General features: G+C 41.7%; 2 protein-coding genes across 2 annotated transcripts in view; both read left to right on the top strand.

Annotated features, from left to right (window-relative positions):
* Positions 1-4,935, top strand: part of PRKAA1 (protein kinase AMP-activated catalytic subunit alpha 1) — a 35,026-nt gene extending 30,091 nt beyond the window's left edge. Inside the window, exons 8-9 of the mRNA XM_074952503.1 lie at positions 400-526; positions 1,552-4,935. Coding sequence (XP_074808604.1) covers positions 400-526; positions 1,552-1,796 — 372 coding nt within the window. The 3' untranslated portion in view covers positions 1,797-4,935. The remainder of the gene's footprint in view (positions 1-399; positions 527-1,551) is intronic.
* Positions 4,936-8,871: 3,936 nt separating this feature from the next.
* Positions 8,872-19,914, top strand: part of TTC33 (tetratricopeptide repeat domain 33) — a 124,592-nt gene continuing 113,549 nt past the window's right edge. Inside the window, exons 1-2 of the mRNA XM_074952502.1 lie at positions 8,872-8,982; positions 10,075-10,304. Of these exons, the coding sequence (XP_074808603.1) occupies positions 10,084-10,304 (221 nt within the window). The 5' untranslated portion in view covers positions 8,872-8,982; positions 10,075-10,083. The remainder of the gene's footprint in view (positions 8,983-10,074; positions 10,305-19,914) is intronic.

Below are 19,914 nucleotides of genomic sequence, written 5' to 3'. Positions count from 1 at the left end.
CTCCGGGATGGCAGTGGCACACAGCGGGGCTAAGACAGGCTCCCTGCCTGCCCTGGCCCCACACTGCGCTGCTCCCGGAAGCAGCCAGCACCATGTCCCTGCGGCCCTGGGATGGGGGAGAGGCCTCCATGTGCCGCCCTTCCTGCGGGTACCTCCCAGCCAGTTGGAGCCATCTTCCCCCACCCCGTCCCCCAGGGGCTGCAGGGACGTGGTGCTGGCCACTTTCAGGAGTGGTACAGGGCCGTGGGCTGGATCCAAAGCCTTGATGGGACGGATCCAGCCCACGGGCCGTAGTTTACCCACCCCTGCTTTAGGAGGTTTGTGTTTTGTATACATTATTTGTCACGGTCTTTAAAAATTATAATGGAAATTAACTATTTTATCTGTATTCTTTACCAGGTTGTAAATCCATACTACTTGCGTGTTCGAAGGAAGAATCCAGTGACTAGTACATATTCTAAAATGAGTTTACAGTTATACCAGGTGGACAGTAGGACGTACTTACTGGATTTCCGTAGCATTGATGGTATATGAAGGAGAATAAATACATAACTATTGGAATAATATAATTATAAACAATTGAAGAAACTGTAGTGGTGTAATTCGGACTTTCACACTTAAATATCAGTTAGAAATGCGATTTGGAAGGCCTTAAGGACCTGGGGCCTTGTCTTCATTAAGGAAAAAAGGTGTGGGTGGGCTTAATTTGTTAGCTAATTTTGAGGTAAAATCCTAGCAAAGACAAGGCAGTTGCAGTTTTCACATGAGTTGGCAGGTCAAGATCAAGACAATGGGGCATACTAGTCTTTACCTGGATCTGTTAACTACAAACTGCCTTGTCTCCGCTAGGATTTTACTTCAGATTCACACGTTATTTCCAGGTGAAGATTGCATTCTTAGTTTTGTCAGGCTAAGTTGTCCCATATTCTCTGCCAAAAAAAATCCAGTGACCGAAGTCTGCAGATCAAAATCTCGAACAGAATTGTTAATACAAAATTGGGTTTTGGGGTGGGTGTGGCAGATATAAGAGTAGATGGTTATTTACAATCTTTACTATGGAATTCCAGTCTCGGCTTCATAAACTGGTCTGCCAAAACTGCAAAGTGAAGGACAAGTTCAGCAGTGTGAATTTAAATATTTAAACTTATTTTAAAAAATTGTAGAAGTTCATGGTTTAGATAGAGCATAACTCAATGCAAACATACTTTTGTAAACTAATTTGAGCAGATAGTTGAAGACTGGACTAGAGGGTTACTGCCCTTGGTTTCTTCAGCTAATTTGATAACCAGTGCACAAGTGTCTTTGAGTAACTTGAATGTCAAACACCTGTGTTAACCCTGTGAAAAAATACAAGGGTTTGCTGCATCTGCTGTATATATTTTGATTTGTAACATACATATGCAAATGCTGTGTAAATAAAAGTAGAAAACAAGATTACCTTTCAAAGACTTGGTATTAATGGGTGAGGGGACCTCAAATTCTCAGTTTAGTGGCTGTTTGTTATATTTGCCGCTATAAAGTGTTTCATCGTTTTTTCCCGCTTTTTTCTAGATGAAATTATTGAAGCAAAATCTGGGACTACCACACCGCAGAGATCAGGTTCTGTGAGCAGCTATAGATCTTGTCAGAAGGAGTCTGATGGTGATGCACAAGGAAAATCTGCAGATCTGTCCCTTACCTCATCAGTGACATCTTCATTTGACTCTTCTTCAGCTGACTTAACCCCAAGATCAGGGAGTCACACCATAGAATTTTTTGAGATGTGTGCAAATCTTATTAAAATACTTGCACAATAATTTTAAAGATTGGCTTATTTCTTTTGTAGCAATAAGCATGCCTAAATCATAGTCAAATGCTTCCAATTATAATCAAGTTACAATTAACGAAGGCGCTGAAGACTAGCCACATAATGCAGTTTGCACAGGGATTGAAACATGATTAAGAGCAGTTAGATCTCTAATACACTGAAGCTGAAGTGAGTTATGATTACGTTGTCTACTATTCAATAGTATAATACAGGTACAGTAAATTACAGGGCCTTTGGGTGGTTCTCAACATTTTACACTGAGTGCACATTAGGCTTCATAGAACATTACTGTTAACCATAAGGACCGTTTTATTTGTATTTACACTGGCGGTAATTTGTTGCAGTGTAGGTAAATGTTCACCTACTAGCCCAGTGGCCTATGAGAGTGACTTGTTGGGCACAGTCTGCAATTGTAGTTTCAGTATACCATTCAGTTGTCTTACAGCAGGAACACGTTGAAGCTGCTGTGGTGTTCATCCCACTTATAATTGGCAGTAAATAGTCAAGCTAGTTTGGGCGAATATTTTTAAGCAAATCATAACTTACTACTTTTTTAATAACTTTGGTAGATTTTGATTGTGTATATGTTGGAGAGTTCAAACAGTCAGCATTTCTTATGAGTTTGAATACTAAGTAAGCACTAAAGATGAAATCCAGTGGGCTATATTAGGTCAGTGAAACAATTGTGGTCCCATACCACAAGGTTTGAGAAGGCTCATACAAAGGAGATTCTTCTGTCTCCTATGCACCATGAAACAGTGTTCCACAAGAGGGAAGGCTTTCAGTGGGTTCATGAACTGTTCGGTTTCACTAGCCCATTTTAGAGTAGTAGCAGTGGATCAGCTCCTGGCATGCTGCTACAGGCTGAGGATTCCTTAGCCCTATGTGTGTATTCCTTAGCCCTATGTGTGAGTGCTTTTCCAGAATCTGACACTGAGTTTATTCTTAAATTATCAGTGTTCTTTATATCACACGCTGGGTCAGCTATAGGACTGTATAGAACTCATTTTGCAGTTGGAACTATTTATCTAGATTAGGATGCCCAAATCATTTTATAGCACATCTTGTTGTTTTTAATTAAATGATTCTAAAGTTAACAGTGCAATTGATCAGTCATATTTAAACTGAAATATACAACTGGTCAATGCTAATAAAAGCACGTAAATTTGAGTGTTAATATTCCACTGAACTTTTAACACTTGATCACAAATGCTGACATAATTGGCATGAATAGTTTAAGGCTTCTAAATTTAGCAGGTCTGTTTCAGTTTTGCAGAAAGAAATTTGATTTTTTTTAATTTAATATTGGACAAATCATAGCACATGCACATAATGAAAACATTTTAAATGTTTCTCTATTTGTAGTTGGATGTACTTTTGCTCCTTTAACTATGATAAATACAAATTTGAAGCAATTTGTTTATGCCAGAAAATGTTTAATCTTACAGTTGAGTTGTATGTTAACTTCAAAATGGAGTCTGCTAGATCTCTTCCTCCCCCTAGTTTTTCTTTACAGTGCCACTTTATAATTAAGAGAACCCAAACATATAGAGTGAAATCTTGACCATACAGAAGTTAATGGGAGTTTTGCCAGTGAGTTCAGTTTGTCCAGGATTTACCCGCAGTGAACTGCTAAATACAGATGCAGTAAGAATAGTTTATCCTTGCATAGAGTAGTACAATAATCTGGGTTATCTAACTCTAGAAGTTCATAAGTGTTTCTAATATGCACTGAGTTTGAAGAAACCTGCAGCTGCTTAAGCCCCAGGATTTGCTGTGTCTTAGCATTATGAATTTGGGAGTTGCATGGTCTATCAGTAACTGGGTACAAGTTTCAATTTCAACTCTTGTCTGCCTGTCTTCAGAAAAGTGTCACACGTGGTCCCTATAAAGCAGGATTACACTACTGTATTTCAAAACAGAAAGCTGTATTTTTCTTTAAAGATGATGCTTTGGGTTTATACTGCTGACGGAATTTAGATGTTAGGATGGGGGACCAATTACAAATTCTACTATTTAAAAGTTAGTCTTGTCAGAATTAATTCTGATACATCTATTCAATAAGTTATTGTGATCCCTTTTAGCAATGCTGTTTTATTTTGAAATTGTTAAATGTTGCACTTGCACAAATAGCATAACAAACGCACAGTTTTTTATTGCAGTATTTCCTTGTTTGGAAACACTTAAACTGTCTCTCTTGCATATGTTAGATGAAATCTTTTCAACCTGTAGCTGTTCCTGGTTTGCAAATACTTTGTAATGCTCAACACACATGTAAAATGTCAAAGTGCATAAGCTTTACATTTTTATACTTTTCCAGCTTTTGTGCTTTAAGGCGACCATGTTTTTACTTTGTCTTGGAGTATGAAGTTTAACATATATTTCTGGCAGAATGCATAGTTTTAAATAAAGTAAATTTTATTGGTATAAGAAGTCAGTTTTGATGGCCCAAGGCTTTCTCATTTGAATTGATTTTTAAATACGGGGCAGTGAAGGAAGAATTGGGACTATTTAACCTATTTGATTCCAGTTTCATTCATCTGTTTCAAACTTTTACTCTGACAGTTTAAACTACTTTCTTCATCACACATAAAGCTGACTTTCTTAAAATGTTGCATTAGTATCTGGCAATAGGCTATCAAAACAAATTGTTTCACTGCAAGGCATAGTGGGGCTGTGTTGGGGAGATCTTAATCAACTACATCTTTAATTGCAAAGCGAATACTGAAAACTGCTTTCTAGATTTTTTTTTTTTTTCTTTTTTCCCCCCCCTTCCCCCTAAGCTTGCTATACATGGAGAGGCCCCTCAAATATTCTTGCTTTTTTATTGTAATTGTTCATAAAATGTGGATAAATCTGTTTGTCCACGTGTAATGTAACTTACACTGGTAAGGTGGTAAAAGTCCATCTTTGTGGTGCAATATTTCAGAGACCATTTTCCATATGTCTTGACATTGAAATAAATATTTACTGTCAGTTGATTACCATTGTATGTTGTAAGAAATGGACATTTTTTTTTCTTACAAACAAGATGTGCCTACTTCCTATTGCAATTTTTGGCAATACTGAATGAAAAATGCTTGTTATAGCTGTATGACTTTTTACCTTTCAAGGATGTGAAATTGTATGTTAGTCAATATAAAATACTCATCTCTTGTTTGAAAATTGTGTGCATGCTACTTTGTCTTTTTGGTATCCATAAAATTTTGTATACTAATTTAAAGTGGATGCTACATTTATTTCAAATCCAGAAAACTATAAGTATAGATTAAACTAATGGAATAGCAATAACTGTGACCACTGAATGAATTCCATCTCTCATTTCCGTAGCATGCTCACTATTGATGCTACTATCTTCTACAAGATATTTATCAATAACCATGCTTTATAGCTCTACTAACTACACTAGCTCAGCAGTTTGATCTGCTTTATACCCCATAAATCAACACCACAAAACTTGACTTCAGATGAAAGATTAGTGTTGAACTAAGGGTTGGGACGTAGCTGTTCTAAAGCACAGCCCAAGAAGGTGAGAGTTGGCAGTGGGGCACAGTCCCTAAATTGCACCCTCCCAATTCCCACTACCACTATGCCACTCCCCAATTCTGCACCAAAAATGTTGAGTAGCTCATGTTAAGGAGATAGTGTATCGGGAACCTCTTGACAAAATGACCCACAACTTGCTTTCCTTTGATCACACTCAGTTCATTTGTTTTGGAAATTTATCAGGTGCATGACTTGTGATTACATTATGCTAATTTCAAAAGAGAATCTTTCATTCTTCCCTCTTTAATTAATGCTGTTTTCCTTGATACTACTCAAATAAAATCAGAGAGGCCATGTGGATTTTAAAGCACTTTAAAACTTCAGGCCTTAAACCAGAAACTTGGAGCTCAGAACAAAACTTGCAAAAGGAACTCCTGCACAACGCAGACAGAGAACAAATCTGCATAACAGATTATCTGAAAGCTGCCAAGGGAGGGTTCAAACTCTCAGTTCATGGGTGCAATGCTCATCTTAAATACGACTAGGGTTACCTTGGACTACACACAACCTGTGACGCCATACTGTTAAAGTTAGAGCATTTGCAGGCGGAGTCTTGCAGCATGCTTCAGTCTCTGTGATGCATCAGTTTAGCTCAGGTTGGCCTGGAGTTACAAATTTGACCCTCAATAACAGCTGCAATGCCGTTTTCCCAAAGCAGCTATGGATGCTGGGCCAAAGTTGAGATAAATTCAAAGTAGGTAAAATTGGTTAGGTTGAGTTGCAGTTCTGTGCACTGCAAAAATAAAGACACACAATCACCAGGTGATTTTTTGGAAATGTATGATTTTATTTTTTTTAAGGGAGCTATATGTAAGGAACCTCTTGGTCAACTTTCTTGATCCTAAATTTGGACCATTAGTCCTACCCAATACCACAATGATGCAAAGCAAATTTCAAGACTACCTAAAGGAGCATATGGAGTTCAGGGCACTTATTGTCTAACCAATTTCTTGTCTAATAGTGACAATAAGTAGGGTCCAGTCAAGCAGGAAGAGGAAGTGTCAATGGCATCAGACATCAATTTCATGGAAATAAGCTGTCTCAGTTGCTCTGACCTGCTTTGGGAGAGAGGAAGGTATATAACACTTATTGTTTAGTCATGTATGCATTAGAGCAGTAATGTGGCTGCCTGTCCAGCCCATGGAGGTGAGGCTGGAGCCAAAGGATTGTAGCTCATGGCTTCATCATTGTAAGACAGCAGAGCTCTTTGGTAGCCTCATTTCAGTGCTGAGGGAAAGCTGGGGGGGAGGTATAATCACCTCACTTTCTAGACCATTTCTCATGTTTGTTTCCTTTTGGGGTGTGGTGGGGGGGGGAGTGACCAAAGGCCTCTACTCTGCTGCTTCTCATGGTACTGGCCATGTGCTGATCCACCTGGAGCTGGTCCCTGTTTGGGAAGGGAGGAGAGAGTCCTTAATTCCAGCAGAGTAGATGCTTTGTTGTACTATAGAATCATAGAAGATTAGGGTTGGAACAGACCTCAGGAGGTCATCTAGTCCAACCCCCTGCTCAAAGCAGGACCAACACCAACTAAATCATCCCAGCCAGGGCTTTGTCAAGCTGGGCCTTAAAAACCTCTAAGGATGGAGATTCCACCACCTCCCTAGGTAACCCATTCCAGTGCTTCACCACTAGTGAAAGTGTTTCCTAATATCCAACCTAGACCTCCCCCACTGCAACTTGAGACCATTGCTCGTTGTTCTGTCATCTGCCACCACTGAGAACAGCCGAGCTCCATCCTCTTTGGAACCCACCTTCAGGTAGTTAAAGGCTGCTATCATATCCCCCCTTGCTCTTTTCTTCTGAAGACTAAACAAGCCCAGTTCCCTCAACCTCTCCATGTAAGTCGTGTGCCCCAGCCCCCTGAACATCTTCGTTGCCCTCCGCTGGACTCTCTCCAATTTGTCCACATACTTTCTATAGTGCAATACTCCAGGTGTGGCCTCACCAGTGCCAAATAGAGAGGAATAATCCCTTCCCTCAATCTGCTGGCAATGCTCCTCCTTATGCAGCCCAATATGCCGTTAGCCTTCTTGGTAACACAGGCACACTGCTGCCTCATATCCAGCTTCTCATCCACTGTAATGTGGAGGGACCAGCTGAGTGTGAATACTGACTGCTGTTTGCATGCTTGGCAAAAATATTTTACTCAGTCTCCTGGATAACAACTGTCAGTACTTCAACTCAGTGCTCATATCATTGAGAGACAGGTGAGGCACCCTTGGTTCTTGAATAAAATGAACACTGTGAGAAAATCAATAAGCACTGTGAGAAGAGCAAATATTCTAATGACAGTACTTTGGTAAGAAGAACATGTAGTTCCTTGCCAGGCTATTTCACAGCTTGCAATTGTTTGGGGCAAGTTTTTTGGAAAACGACAGCTTGGGAGTTCCTGTGTTTTTCATCTGCACCCTGATCCCCATGCAGATGAGGTGCACGATTATTAAATTAAGCCTGTTGCTTAGCCGCGGTTCAGAGGAAACCAGTGGTCTGTTATTTTCCTTGTTGGGCCTGTCCTGGTCTGGGTACCCAGAAATCACCTACTTCAGGACAAGTCCAACAAGGAAAATAACAGAATACCACTGGCCATCACATACAGCCCCCAGCTAAAACCCTCTCCAGCACATTATCAACGATCTACAACCTATCCTGGAAAACGATCCCTCACTCTCCCAGACCTTGGGAGAAAGGCCAGTCCTCACTTACAGACAGCCCCCCAACCTGAAGCAAATATTCACCAGCAACCACACACAACACCACAGAAACACAAACCCAGGAACCAATCCCGGTAGCAAACCTCGTTGCCTATTCTGTCCCCATATCTACTCTAGCAACACTGTCAGAGGACCCAACCACATCAGCCACACCATCAGAGGCTCATTCACCGGCATGTCTTCACTTCAATCTTCCTGGACATTCTGTAACGGATTTGAAAGTAGCTATATACTCTAACAAAAAAACTGCAGAAACAGACTTCAAAGAGAAACAGCAGAACTAAAATTCATTTGCAGATTTAACACCATTAATTTGGGCTTGAATAGGGACTGGGAGTGGCTGGCTCATTACAGAGGCAGCTTTGCCTCTCCTGGAATTGACACCTCCTCATCTATTGTTGGGCGTGGACCACAGCCAGCCTGATAGAATTGGCCCTGTCAGCACTGGCTCGCCACTTGGGAGGTCACTCCATGTGTCAGTGTATTTATGTCTGCATCTGTAACTTTCACTCCACCTGAAGAAGTGGGGGTTTTTTAGGCACGAAAGCTTATGCTCAGATAAATCTGTTAGTCTTTAGGGTGCCACCGGACTCCGTGTTGTTTTTGTAACACGGCCACGCCCTGACACTTAGCAAGAGAAGTTCCCACTTCTCTGCGGCGCGAGAGAGCGGCGCCCGCGGCCCCCCCATGCCCCAGAGAGAGGGCGGGCGCACGGCCTGCTGGGAGTTGTAGTCCGCGGGCGGGGTCAAGCCGCCCCGTGCTCTTTTCTCCGCGGTTGGGGGAACCAGCCGGCAGGCCGGGAGGAACAACTTCCGCCTCCCCCCAGGTGGCAGCTGTTTCCGCTTCCGTGCGGGGCGGGTTCAAAGGTCGTGCGTTTCCAGGTGGCGGAAGAGCAAAAGCTGGCGAGGGGGCAAGGTAACGGCCTCCCTCCGTAGGGCCCCGGCAGCGAGCCCACCCCGCCTCCCCCGCGCCCTGGCCGCGCTCGGCTCGGCTCTTCTCCCCTTTCGGGCCCGCTCCGCCAGTGGGGTGGGCTCCGGGGCTGCGGCTGTCAGCTGAGCTAACGCGCCGGTTTGGGGTCGGCCAGTCTCAAGTAAAGCGCCTCTGCCCTCTCTGAGGCTGGTGGGGGCCCCGGAGATTGAACCAGGGCCCCCAGAGCCTGTGGCTGTGAGTCAGGGCAGCTCCTCCGCGAATGGAATAGATAGGCGCAGAGGGGGACGCGTAAGCTGCTGAACAGCAAGTTACAAAATCTCAGATCCCCCTCCTCCCCCGAGTCTCTGCCGTGCCATTATACGTGCCATTTATTTAGCTTTATAGCTTAGTATAAACAAATCATCCGCGTTTCCTTGGCTCTCGGTGGCTTTGCCAAAAATAAAGGTTAACTCATCTTCTTCTGGACCTTTCCCTCCGCACCTGCACCAACGTCTCTGCCCCCACCCACCATGCTGCTGTTCCGTGCTGAATGGGGAAGAAACCTTCAGCCTGCCCCAATGGTAAAAAAATTAAGGCCCTTCACAGAGAGCACCTTGCTGATAGCACAGTAGCAGTACGATGCAGAGAGGAGTGCAGTTCCCCAGATATTTAGAGCTTTATAGGTTTAGACCAGTACCCTAAATTCCATTAACCTTCTAAAATGTAGTCGATACACATCCTAGTTATCACAAGCTTTTGTAATTTAGATGCATCTTTGACCATCTTGATGCATCTTGTGGCCTCTGTCTTCTCTCTCTCTCTGCTAGGACGACTTCAGCATTCTACAGCTTTCAGCAACTTCAGACAACTGCTTCTCTTTTTAATCACCCGGACAGAGAAATGTTTCCCATATACTTTCAAAATTACACTGGCCTTGTGCGGTCACTAGACTGCCAGACAATTCAATATTCATGTGATTGAATGGCAGTTTGATATGTTACTTTCTCTGTATCAAGATGAGCAAATTAATCTACTGTATGATGTTTTTTTCCCTCTATACACGTAGAAACCAAATTGTTAAAAAATGTTTTCATCTAGTTTTTTAGAATGGCTTCCTTTGGGTGGAAGAGGAAGATTGGTGAGAAGGTTTCGAAGGCTACTTCCCAACAATTTGAAGCTGAAGCTGCTGATGACAAAGGTCTAGTTGATAATGATGATGTTGACTGGCTCCATGCCACTAAGAGAAGAAAGGAAATTCTGTTGGAAGACTGCCTGGAGAAAAGTAAACAGCTGAAAGATGAAGGTGCACGTTTGGCTGAAAATAGGAGGTACCAATGTTATTTTAATCTTTATTGGGGTTACTTAACACTAAATACCATTTTATTTTTTTCTGACTGGTAGGAAGTATCCAATAGAGCAGGGGTCAGCAACCTATGGCACGCGTACCGATTTTTAATGGCACCCTGCTGCCTGTCGGGTCCCAACCGCCAGCCCCGCTCAGCCCGCTGCTGGGCTGGCGGCTGGGACCCCGGCAGGCAGCAGCGTGCCTGCTCTCCCTGGCCTGCTCTTCTCCGCCCCGCCCCGCCCGCCGGGGCAGGGTGAAGAAGCTTGGTCCTGCCAGCTGCTGCTGCAGGGCAGGCAAGCTCCCCCCTCCCCCACCTCTTCCTCCAGTGTGCTGGGTTCCTGCCCCGCCTACTCTCCCTCCCTGCTGCCGATCAGCTGTTAGCCGTTGAGAGGGAGGGGGAGAAGCAGAGCCGCAGCGTGCTCGCTGCTCCAGGGAGGAGGCTGAGAAGAGGTGGGGACAGGGCATTGGGGAAAGGGGGGGTGGAATCAGTTGCATATCCCCTCCAACCCCCTGCCGTGAGCCACTCTGGGCAGGGGGCTGGGAGCACCCCCATGACTCTAGCCCACACCCCCAGCCCTCTGCCCTGACCCCTGCACCCCCCCACACGCTCCCAGCCTCCTGCCCTGACCCCAGCACCTCCTCACGACCCCAGCCCTGACTCCAGCCCCCCCCCACATCCAGCCCCCTCCACCCCATGCCCTGACTCCTGCACCCTCCTCACACACCCCCAGCCCTGACTCCTGCACCCCCCACACATACCCAGCCCCCCCACACCTCATGCCCTGACTCATGCACCCCACACATTCCCACCCCCACCCTGAGCACCAACCAAGAGCTCCTGCACCCCCCCCCCCCCCACACACATTCCCACCTGCGCCCCTTGCACCAAATGGGAGCTGTCCAGGTAAGCACTCCATACCCAAACTTCCTGCCCCAACCCTGAGTCCCCTCCCTCATTCTAGCTCCTGGCCAGACCCTACACCCCAACCCTCAGCCTGCTCCTTCACCCCCAGCCCTGTGCTCAGTGCACTCCCACCCTCAGCTCAGTGCAGAGAGAAAGGAAGAGCTAGAACCAGGGAGAAGGTAGGTACCCACTCTATGTGGGCAGGGCCGGGATCCCAGACCGGCAGTGGGCTGAGCGGGGCCCTGGCTGGCATGGGCTGGCAGCGTAAGATCAGCATTTTAATTTAATTTTAAATGAAGCTTCTTAAACATTTTGAAAACCTTGTTTACTTTACATACGACAATAGTTTAGTTATATAATATATAGACTTATAGAGAGAGACCTAAAAAACGTTAAAATGTATTACTGGCACGTGAAACCTTAAATTAAAGTGAATAAATGAAGACTCGGCACACCACTTCTGAAAGGTTGCCGACCCCTGCAATAGAGGCTTCTGGATTCACGTAGGTTTAAAAGATAAATCCTACTAAATTGCTTATACAGTCCAGTACTGAATCAGTCATTACAGAGCTGAGTGCATAATTGATTTTTTTCAGTTTAGTTGCTGAAAAGATTTTGAAACAAAATTATTTTTGTTGTTATTTTTTTCTCAATGAAAAACTGAAAATTTTTTGTTCAGGTCAAATAAAGCATTTTGAACAGTGATTCAAAATGACATTTTGAAACAAAATTTTGAACTGTCACAGTTTGATTAAAAAATATTGTGTCAAATTTACACAATTTGACTTTTTCAAAACTTTCTCCCCCATTTTTTATTTGGCCAAAACTATTCATTGAATTTGACTTGCAACTGCATTTTTCTGCATATTTAATAATTGACTGAAAAATTTCAGCCAGTTCTAGTCATTACCACTGACAACTCTTTGGTGGCCTACATGAAGTGAATTTGTAGTCCTTCCTTTTTTTTATTAGATATATGTTCACACCGCATAAACCAACATCATATGGGGTATGATTAGGTATCTTTGATGGTAGGGTAGTCTCAGCAGAGAGACGAAAAACTTACTGCATATGAAAACTGAACTACCTTCTTAGCCTTGGATACTCAGAATCAAGCTTTTGATAACTTTGGAGGGGTGAGGTAGAGACACTTCCACTGTCACTATCATACTGCATCCAGAAAAACAACTTTAAGATAGAGAATATATTTAGCTTATTAATAAAACAAGTTAATATAATTCTGTACAGCTTTTGTGTCTCTTCGTTCTGTTATTTTAGGTCTAAAGTATTGACATTCCTCCAAAATAACTAAAACCAGTTTTAAGTATGTTGTCAATATTTTTTAAGGTAGCAACAGTAACTGTTTATGTAGATACTTATACCAAAAAACACAAATTACACCACATACCTAGATGCATTGTTAATCACTTTGTAATCGTTCAGCATTGGAAGTATCACTTTATCTGTTGCACTTTTTTGATTTATACATTTGAAAGAGATTGTATTTTCAATCTTGACAATGTGAAAACATTCCTATTCTATTATATTCTATAGGTTTTTATACCACACTCATCACCATAATATTCCTAACCACCTGCACTTTTGTAGCTGAGTATTTCACTTGATACTGACCCTGTATGTATATTAGATATAAGCTGGATCTGAGTCTGTCTGTCTTCCTTTTCTTGTATTTTGCTTTGGGATATTGGACATAATGAAAGAATTATTGGCTCATTATGTATCTTAGTATCTTTTTGTATATTTTTACCTTATTTTTGTGTATTATTTAAAATGTAATAAAGCTTTTAAAAAACAGCAAAGAATCTCAGGTATATACACGGGCAGGACACAGATAGCATTAAGATTAAAAAGCTTTAAATTCACTTAATTTTTTCCAACTAAATATTTTGTTAACATAAATTCCACCATCAATATCTGTGGCCTTTTCTGTCTGTTACACTGTTACACGCTGCAATAGTAAGATGTGGACAGGGCTTATAACTTTATGGCAGACCTTAGGTTTTAAAAAAAATTCTAAATATTTCAAGTAGTTCAGAAGTGAAAACCCTCAGTCCAGACCCCTCTCAATCTTTTCATTACTACATTGTATTGGTGGAGGGTCTGAAAATGAGTAGGCAAACCTGGGGTAATTGTCTTCAAGGAATGGTTATTTTTTCTGATGCAAAAGTGGTTCATTTTAACCATGGTTTAGATCTGTGTATTGTATATTATAATGTTGTTTGTAAATGTATACATGACAAGCAATCCAGGCCCTAGGGTCAAAAGGCCTAACAAATTTAAATTCAATTAAAATTTCTTGTAGCCAGTGTGGCGGTGGTGTTTTTAGGAGTGAGACAACTTAGCACATAGTTTTGGGATGGCATTTCTTGCATGTGGGAAGCCTGGAAGAAGACAAAGTTGGAAATGAAAGAAGGGAACGGGGGTATTGAGGCTGGCATTACTGGTGGGGTGAAGGAGGAAAGCAAAAGGAAACAAGAGGAGCAAGAGAGGCTAGGAATAAATTATGTAAAGACTTGAAAACAAAGACAACCCAATTGACTTGCAGAAAAGGACCTAGGGGTTACAGTGGACGAGAAGCTGGATATGAGTCAACAGTGTGCCCTTGTTGCCAAGAAGGCCAATGGCATTTTGGGATGTATAAGTAGGGGCATTGCCAGCAGATCGAGGGACGTGATCGTTCCCCTCTATTCGACACTGGTGAGGCCTCACCTGGAGTACTGTGTCCAGTTTTGGGCCCCATACTACAAGGAGGATGTGGAAAAATTGGAAAGAGTCCAGCGGAGGGCAACAAAAATGATTAGGGGACTGGAACACATGAGTTATGAGGAGAGGCTGAGGGAACTGGGATTGTTTAGTCTGCAGAAGAGAAGAATGAGGGGGGATTTGATAGCTGCTTTCAACTATCTGAAAGGGGGTTCCAAAAAGGATGGCTCTAGGCTGTTCTCAGTGGTATCAGATGACAGAACAAGGAGTAATGGTCTCAAGTTGCATTGGGGGAGGTTCAGGTTGGATATTAGGAAAAACTTTTTCACTAGGAGGGTGGTGAAGCACTGGAATGTGTTACCTAGGGAGGTGGTGGAATCTCCTTCCTTTGAGGTTTTTAAGGTCAGGCTTGACAAAGCCCTGGCTGGGATGATTTAGTTGGGGATCGGTCCTGCTTTGAGCAGGGGGTTGGACTAGATGACCTCCTGAGGTCCCTTCCAACCCTGATATTCTGTGATTCTATGACTTGATAGGGAGTGAAGGGATTCAGCGGGTGTGTGTTTTGTGATTAAAGGAGTAGGTGAAGAAGATGATCTTTGGCAACAGCATTTTTGATGGATTCCAGGAGTGCTAGGTAAATAGGTGAAAGACAGAAGAGTAGGAGAAGGTTACAGGATTCAAGGTAGAATAAGGTGCAGATGAGCAGTTTGGATTAAGAAGGAAAGAAAGAACAGATCTTTGAAATCTTGTGTTAGAGTGCCAGGTTTGGTCCCTGCTTAGATGTGATGGAAGGGGAGTGTTTGTGTGTGTGTGTGTGGGGGGGGTGTGTGTGCGGGGGGCGGGTGAAGCGGGAGCCAAAGGTTACGTTATCAAGACTAAGGGATGCAGTGGAGAGGATTTGAAAATAAAAATAAGATCAGTTTTGACCAAGTGGCGCTTGTAATAATGCAGATCATCCAAGATGAGATATCCGTATAGGCTTGCTTACCGACAGAAATTACACTTAAAGTGGAATAAAAATCAGGTTAGTTAAGCAAGTGCAACTTTCTCTGTGGGCAGTTATAGGCCTATATGGCACAAGCAAAACAGATATATCCATTTAAATCTGTTTTAGGAATATTCATTTATAAAGTTGCACTGGTTAAAGCAAATCAGTTTAGAATCACACCTTTGTGAAACCAGTGCAACTTTGTGAGTAGATTAGGTGTAACGGAAAAGTCCAGATTGGAATAAGTACTAAAGTCCTGTTTCTATCCTTGATCTTTGAAGTTTATGATATGGTGAGTTAATAGTAAAAGAAAGCTAGAGGAAATTTTGAATTTGAGATAATTGTCGGTATTGTTGTGGATATGTATTCGCTCTTTCCTGCTCCTCTGCAACAGGAGTTGTGATGGCAACTATCCAGTAGATGGAGCTAGAGACCTTTTTAAACACCTTTATAGACACCTTTCTTATTATCTTGAAGAATGTGGGGGGGGGGGGGGGGGAGGAGGAGGAGGAAAGGGCAGCCAAATATTTTATTTTGTACAGGCAGAAAAATTACTACTTTTTAAAAAGTTCTTACTAATAATTTGCATTTCATTTTGTAGTTATGTAGTTTTTGCTTTTTTTAAAAAGTTCGAAGTTTGTAGAAACCTCACATTTCTGCTGACATGTATCCCTTATTCCATTTTGTACTTCATAAAAAAACCCAACCCTCTCTCTTCACCATGTGAAGCATGGTGATAAAGCATTTCAAGAACACTTTTTCATTCAGAACAGTTTAAAAGTTGTCCAGTGTCCGATATTTTAGTCTTTGTTCAAAGAAGATAAATAGTTTGGTTTCTCACATGTTAATGTAATTACGTTGCCAAATTGATGGTTGTACTGTGCCCATTCTCAAATTTTTCTTCTTGTGGCAGGGGGCAACCTGGGGGCGCTGCTGGTGCTCGGTGGGGAGGTCTGGGGGCACAGCCCAAGACTGCCGCTGCTGCTTGGGTGGGAGTCAGCCTGAGACCACTACTGGTGCTCTGGGGGAGGAGGGGGCGCAGTGGCTCGAGACTGCCCCAGCAGTCTTGTTAGGTGAGAAAAATATTCAGCAACAATGACACAGTCTATAGAAAAGATTTTTCTAGGCACACTTCACAATGTGGATAGTTTTTACAATTAATAAAATTACTATAGTATATGATACATGAAGTACAAAATCAATGTTGCAACAAGTGTTTCCCAATTTGTTTAATATTTTGAACTAAAGTAACTACATGGCCGCCAAAAGTATCCCACATGTTAAAAGATGACTGTGTAAACTGTAAATATTGTGATGGCCTTTGAACTTTGAACTTCAGATAGATAATGTCTTGGGTAGCCATTTAGAGATGGATTTGGTAAACAATGCTGTCCAGGTAATTCTTGGGTACAGTTACATCAGGGAGACTAAAGACTTCTGTTTTAAAAAACAAAACAAAGAACCCAAACAAAAACAACAACAGCACTTAGGCTTTAATACACACTCCAAAGGGGGTGGATGGGTATGTGTGTGTTAACAGTTATATCCTCAGTGGGGTGATCTGGTTCTGGTGGGGTGAGAGAGTAAGGAGCCCTTGTTCAACCTCCTCTCTGTCTCTTTTGCTGCTGGGAGGCCTCATTAAGGTTGCACAGTTAAAAAATTCAAGAAAATGAAATGTGAAGGTTCCTACCACAACATTAACTTGGCTATATTATACATGTGTTCTGTTTTCTATTAATATTTTCCTTGCTAAATGAATAATATATTAGTTTTTGTTATCAAATGAATGCCACAGATTATGTAGGATGTGCAGTGTGGCTAAATTATTGTTGCTTTGGGAAATTTTGCATTTCCTGACTTTGTTTTAACTGTTCCACAAACATAGGTTTTCTTGTGTTAAAATATTAAACAGAAGTTGAATAGGGAAACCTGGTGTTCTCGTTTTAAGAAGTTTAGTTTGATTTTGCATCCTTAGATTTTGCTTGAACTGCCATTCCTTTATTTGCCTATTCTTTTTAAACCAACATCTTCATGATGAGTAAAAGCTCTCCACTGTTCAAATTCTTTGTTGAGCTATGAGGAAATTATACTCATAATTCTCCTAACGAAGTATGGATAATACAGTAAGAACTCATTACTATTATTTGTAAGTGGAAAAGATTCATGTAATGTTGTCTCTTGATATCATCCTGGGTGCATATGTGATATTTTTAAGAGTGCCCATTTATTACTTGACTCCTCCACAAGGAGCAGTGACGTCCAAATAAATTGCAGTGAAAATGTCAATGGTAATTATCTTTGGTTAGTCTGCTTTATGTGAGTGGTCATAAAAAACATTGAAACGTTAAATAGCTTTATCGCTGTTTGGAAGAACATCTGGTCATATTAATGCAGGCAGCATGATGATTTTAAGCCAACATATTTGAGTTTTGTCTGTAGATTTTTTTTTTTAGAGATTTAGCATGGTTGCCTTATTTTAAACATCATAAAACTGTCCCTGGTGTAAAGGTGTCTTCTGCTGATAGCTCCACTGAAAATGCTCCATCATGTGTTCCCCCCATAAGAGGCAGAATATGTGAATTGTAATTCATGCAGCAGATTTGGGTTCTGGAGTGATTGTGGGTTGATCTTCTCCATGGATGGATCTGGTCGTGGAACATAGGTAGCTCACATTATTAATGCACTGTAAGATCATCAATTCTTTGTACATGTGTACTCCCAGCATCTGATCCAGCTATATCACTAAGCATCATGGACTTTAGGTTTGAAGGAAGTCTTAGCTGAAGACAGTGTTGACTAAACATAGCTGGTTGGAAAGGGGCAAGCAGGGACATGGATATGTGTGGGGTAAGGACCTGAGGACTTGGTCTAGGGACATGTCTACAGGCAACTGAGGATTTAAAGATGGGATTGGAAGAAGAATAGGAAGGGGTATGTGTGTGCATGCATGTGTGTGTGTAATACTAAAGGAATAAATGCTATGAAGCCCTTTAAAATGAGATCTTGGTAAAACAGACTACTTAACAAATCTAATCTGATTCTCCTAATAATGAAAATGGTAACGGATCTGTTGAAAATTTCTTTGTGTCAAGCTAGATAAACTGCATCAAACCCTGATTCTATACAATTAATTTCTGTTGACAAAATAGTCCTTTTCAAAGAATACTTTTTTGAAGACAAAATAGTTCAGCTTTAGCTTTTTTTTAAAGTGAAAGTAGGGCTGGTGAAGTATACCAAATTGACTAGAGACTGAAGTCTGTTGTGTATCCATAAGAAAAGAAAGCAAAGGCAGCAACAGTTTAAGTTCTCTGCTCTAGCAGTGTGCTGAACCCTGAGAAACCACCTCTAGGAGAGAGAAAATTGTTCAGAGCTTTGTTGTCTCTGCTGATATTGTTGACAGGCCTGCCAATCAGTGCCAAATGGTGGTGGCTGTGGATGGGCACTGGGACCACCAATACATTAAATTGTGTACCAGCTCATTTCACGTTGCCCACTAAGTATCTGTGCAGTGGTAACAACTTCCAGTTCCTAACTGACTGGGTAAGATTTGAATTGGTGACTTTGTATCCTAGTCTCAAAGAATTTTTAACTAAAACTGTATCATATGTTAAAAGTTTTCACTATAGTACTTTCTTATTAATAATGCATTACTTTTTCTTCCTTGCTATATGTTCTAGATCATGATCTTTTAGGATAAATTTAAAATAGCTTATGTTTAACTCTTGCTTTATTGATCAGCAAAGACATGCATCCTATCAAAGAGGTTTAGGTGCTTTTCTTAATGAAGGGTGGTTATACTTCTGAGCACCAACATTGCAAGTGGATTCACAAGACTAGAACTCTATTGACTTCACTAGGGCGCCATGCAGACTCTGGGCATGTGTGTGCTGCCCTGCAGTTTGGACAGGAGTCTGAACAGTGTGCGCCAAAGTGCTGCACTGTAACTCCCCCGTGTGGGTTGCTGCAGGCGTGAACTAAAAGGTTCCTAGTTGTTTGCATTAATATAGTCCTCCTCAAACAGGACTGCATTAATGTGAAATAGGAGCCTTTTAGTTCATGCCTGCAGTGTCCACATAAGGAGTTCCAGCACAGCACTTTGGTGCTCGCTGCTCACACCCCTGTAGTCCGGAAACTGCAAGGGCAGCGTAGATGTGCCCTATGAGAGCTGTCTGCATGGATTCACTCACAGGATTAGTGCCTCAGTCACTATGGTTAATTGGTAAAGTAACTTTTGGGGAGCTGGGGAAAGACTTTACCTTTCACATTGATATAGATTTTGTTTGATCTTATTTAGCTGACGAGTAGTCCAGTGGTCAGTTTGTTTAGAGATGAAACACTCCTCTACAAGGCACAAGGGGTGAAATAGCCAGAATTAAGAACGTAGATATGTCTAACATGACTGAAAAATTCAGACTATTTTTGTGCAATACAGGATTACACAACTGAATGTGTTTACACATGGCGAAATATATTGTTGGGCCACATTTCTGAGGTTATGTTTCTTACGTTCAGATTATTTTCCTCATTTTTTGGCAAAAAGTCATTTTGTAACTTTGTTTACTGGTCAGAACTTGCAGTGTGTTCAGGAGGCATTTTAATCTTACTGAATTTTTTAAACTCAGTAATAAGCGCAGAAAGTGTTTTTATAGTGTTTAACATCCTCACATCAATTGGTACCTGTAACAGTTTCATTTTAGTCTACAAGTTAATTATTATTGCCAGTTTTATTATTTCTCTCTCACGTGGTAAAATAGCTGTTGCTTCCTGATAATGCCTCCAGCTGGCTTATATCATTGAAAAGGAAACTCCTTGTATAACACTGGCTTCAAGTGGTTACTTCTATATAAATTTGTTCTGTTTATCTTTGATTTGGTTCCTTTCCTCTGATGATTCTAGCAAATATTATTTTCTAACAGCTCATCATTCTGCCGTCAGAAGGGGAGTTCAGTTTTTAACTGATTTTAGTGATGTTCTGGT

The sequence above is a fragment of the Natator depressus genome, chromosome 5, assembly GCF_965152275.1.
Source record: "Natator depressus isolate rNatDep1 chromosome 5, rNatDep2.hap1, whole genome shotgun sequence".
Classification (NCBI taxonomy): domain Eukaryota; kingdom Metazoa; phylum Chordata; order Testudines; family Cheloniidae; genus Natator; species Natator depressus.
This window is presented reverse-complemented; position numbering and strand designations above follow the sequence as displayed.